We start from the raw sequence: 2,222 nt of genomic DNA, 5'->3' as shown, positions 1-2,222 counted from the left end.
AATGCCATGGCACTCTACCCAGGGGGACAGCTTGAGGCTCTGTCTCAAAAAAAAAAAAAAAACTCCTGCACTCAAGCGATCTATCTGTCTCAGTCTCCCAAAGTGTTAGGATTACAGGTATGAGCCACCCTGCCAGCTGAGGGTCCCTGTCCCCCTTACAATATTGTTAGGATTGAGGCGGCAAGTGCATGTGAAGGTCCTTAACTGGTGCCTGGCACTTGGTAACTGCTCAAACATCAGCTATTATTGCTATTATTGTTACCTGCCCCTTTCCGCTGCTTACCTTTCCCTGAAGGTGAAGGTTGTTTTGTAGAAACTCCCGCACCTCCTCATCTGTGTCTTTCTGGGGAGACATGGCCAGGCTGGGTCACCCTGGGGGTCCTACCCTCATCCTTGGCCCACACCCTTTCTCTTCTAGGCATGCCACCCTGGAACCTGGTAAGAGATTTTTGTGGGGCGAGACCCAAAGGAAACTGAAGGAACTCAAAGGTTGACAGTGGTCAGAGAGGTGTCATAGAGGAGACCAGAGGGCCAAAGAGGCACATTGAAAAGACAGTCTTGAGGGGCCTCATGAAGGTCTGAGAGGAGTAAAGGGTGACAAGAGATGTCATCAAAGGTCAAATATGGCCAAAAAAGGGACTGTTCAGTCCAGAGGAGGGGTAAGGGGTTATGGAGGTAGCAAGAGCAGCAGAGATCATAGGAGACCTGGTAGGTCAAACAAGTCACCATTACCCATGGGCTAGGGATGTGGGGGCCAGCAGAGTGGGGGATCCTTAGTGTCCCAGGAGAGGGACCCTTGAGGACCAGGGTGAGAGGTCAGCAGGGCCCTGGGGAGCTCTCTGGGGTCTCAGGAGGAGTCCTTAGGTCCTAGGAAAAGCTGAGGTCCTGAGGAAAAGGGCCTTTGGAATTCCAGGAAAAGGGTCCTTGTGATACCAGAGGAGAAGGCAGGGGTCTTTAGGGCCCAGGGTAGTTAGCAGGTTGTCAGGGTGTCTAGTAAGGGGGAGGGTTGTAGAAGTCTTGGGGCAGAATCCTGGAGGGCTCCTTGGGGTCCCTGAAGCTGAACAGAATAGGGGGGATTGTCCTTGCTGTCCCATACAAAGGGTAAGTGCAGCCCTAGGAGGCTTCCTTGGGGTCCCAGAAGGCTTAAGTTCTTGGGGCAGGGTCAGTTGGTCCCCAGGATGCCCGAACTCTCAGTGGTTTGGGTGAGTTCTTCAGAAGGGACTTATAGGACCCGCAGGGGAATACTCAGGTCACAAGGATAGGGGTTGGCAGGGTCCTGAAGGAAAGGGCAGGTGAGCTGAAGGGCTCAGCAGGAACCCAGATGTTCAGTCCTGAGGGCACAGGGGAGGGTTCTGTGGATCTCAAGGGGATTTGGGGAGTCTTGAAGGGCTCAGGGGAGTCTCAGGGGTCTCCTGCTGTCTTTTGTTGGGGATTCTTAGGCCTCAGCAGGGTCAGCCTGGTCCTAGAGGGGTCAGTGCAGTCCTGAAGAGCTCATTAGGGTTGCATGGGTCTTAGAGGCATTTCGAGGTTTCACTGGGGTCCCAGTTAGTGCCCTGGCAGTATCTTGAGTGGGGTTTTCATCAGCCTGGCAGAGAGCTCAGGGCATCCCAGAGGGCTCAATTAGTCCTCAGGTCCCTGGAGGGGGATTCAGTAGGGTCCTAAGTGAGGGCTCCCAGGGACCTGGGGGGCTCAGTGGGGTGCTGGGTGGGATCCTGGCAGGTTCCCAGGATGGGCTGTGCAGGCACCAGGGCGTAGCGGGTCTTGGCCAGCGTGATGAGGTCCTGGTCGGTGGGTGCACACATGTTCAGGCCAATCGGCAGCATCTTCTTGAGTGTAGCCACGATCAATGATGTCTGCACAGAGTACCGGTCCCCCCGGCGCTTCTTCTTGGTGCGTTCCTGGTCCGAGCCACCCGACTGCAGGGACATAGAGCTCAGCACTGGCTTAAGTCCTAAGCCCATGCCTCAGCCCCAACCTGCAGCCATTGGCCACACTCCTGCCTGGGTACTAGACACCCCCTTCCCCAGTGCCAACCTTAGAGTACATCCATGTTCCACCCCAGATCTCACTGATTCGCCACTTCAAACCCCCAGGCCTGACCACAGACCCGCTCAGACCCAACTCTGCATCCCCAATTTCTTTCTATTTAAAAAGAAATTTTTATTTTGAGGGGTAAGGTGGACTATGTTGCCTAGCCTGGACTTGAACTCCTGGGCTCAAGC

The 2,222-nt window shown here is 54.9% G+C and overlaps 1 protein-coding gene across 2 annotated transcripts in view; it reads right to left on the bottom strand.

Moving 5' to 3' along the window:
- Window positions 1-2,222, bottom strand: part of RYR1 (ryanodine receptor 1) — a 131,919-nt gene that overhangs the window by 53,312 nt on the left and 76,385 nt on the right. For both annotated transcript variants that reach the window (XM_003796154.3, XM_003796155.3), the window contains 2 exons: window positions 1,746-1,916; window positions 284-343 (listed from right to left, as the gene is read on the bottom strand). In XM_003796154.3, coding sequence (XP_003796202.1) covers window positions 284-343; window positions 1,746-1,916 — 231 coding nt within the window. The remainder of the gene's footprint in view (window positions 1-283; window positions 344-1,745; window positions 1,917-2,222) is intronic.

Source organism: Otolemur garnettii, unplaced genomic scaffold, assembly GCF_000181295.1.
Source record: "Otolemur garnettii isolate 467f Iridium unplaced genomic scaffold, OtoGar3 scaffold00100, whole genome shotgun sequence".
NCBI classification, from domain to species: domain Eukaryota; kingdom Metazoa; phylum Chordata; class Mammalia; order Primates; family Galagidae; genus Otolemur; species Otolemur garnettii.
This window is presented reverse-complemented; position numbering and strand designations above follow the sequence as displayed.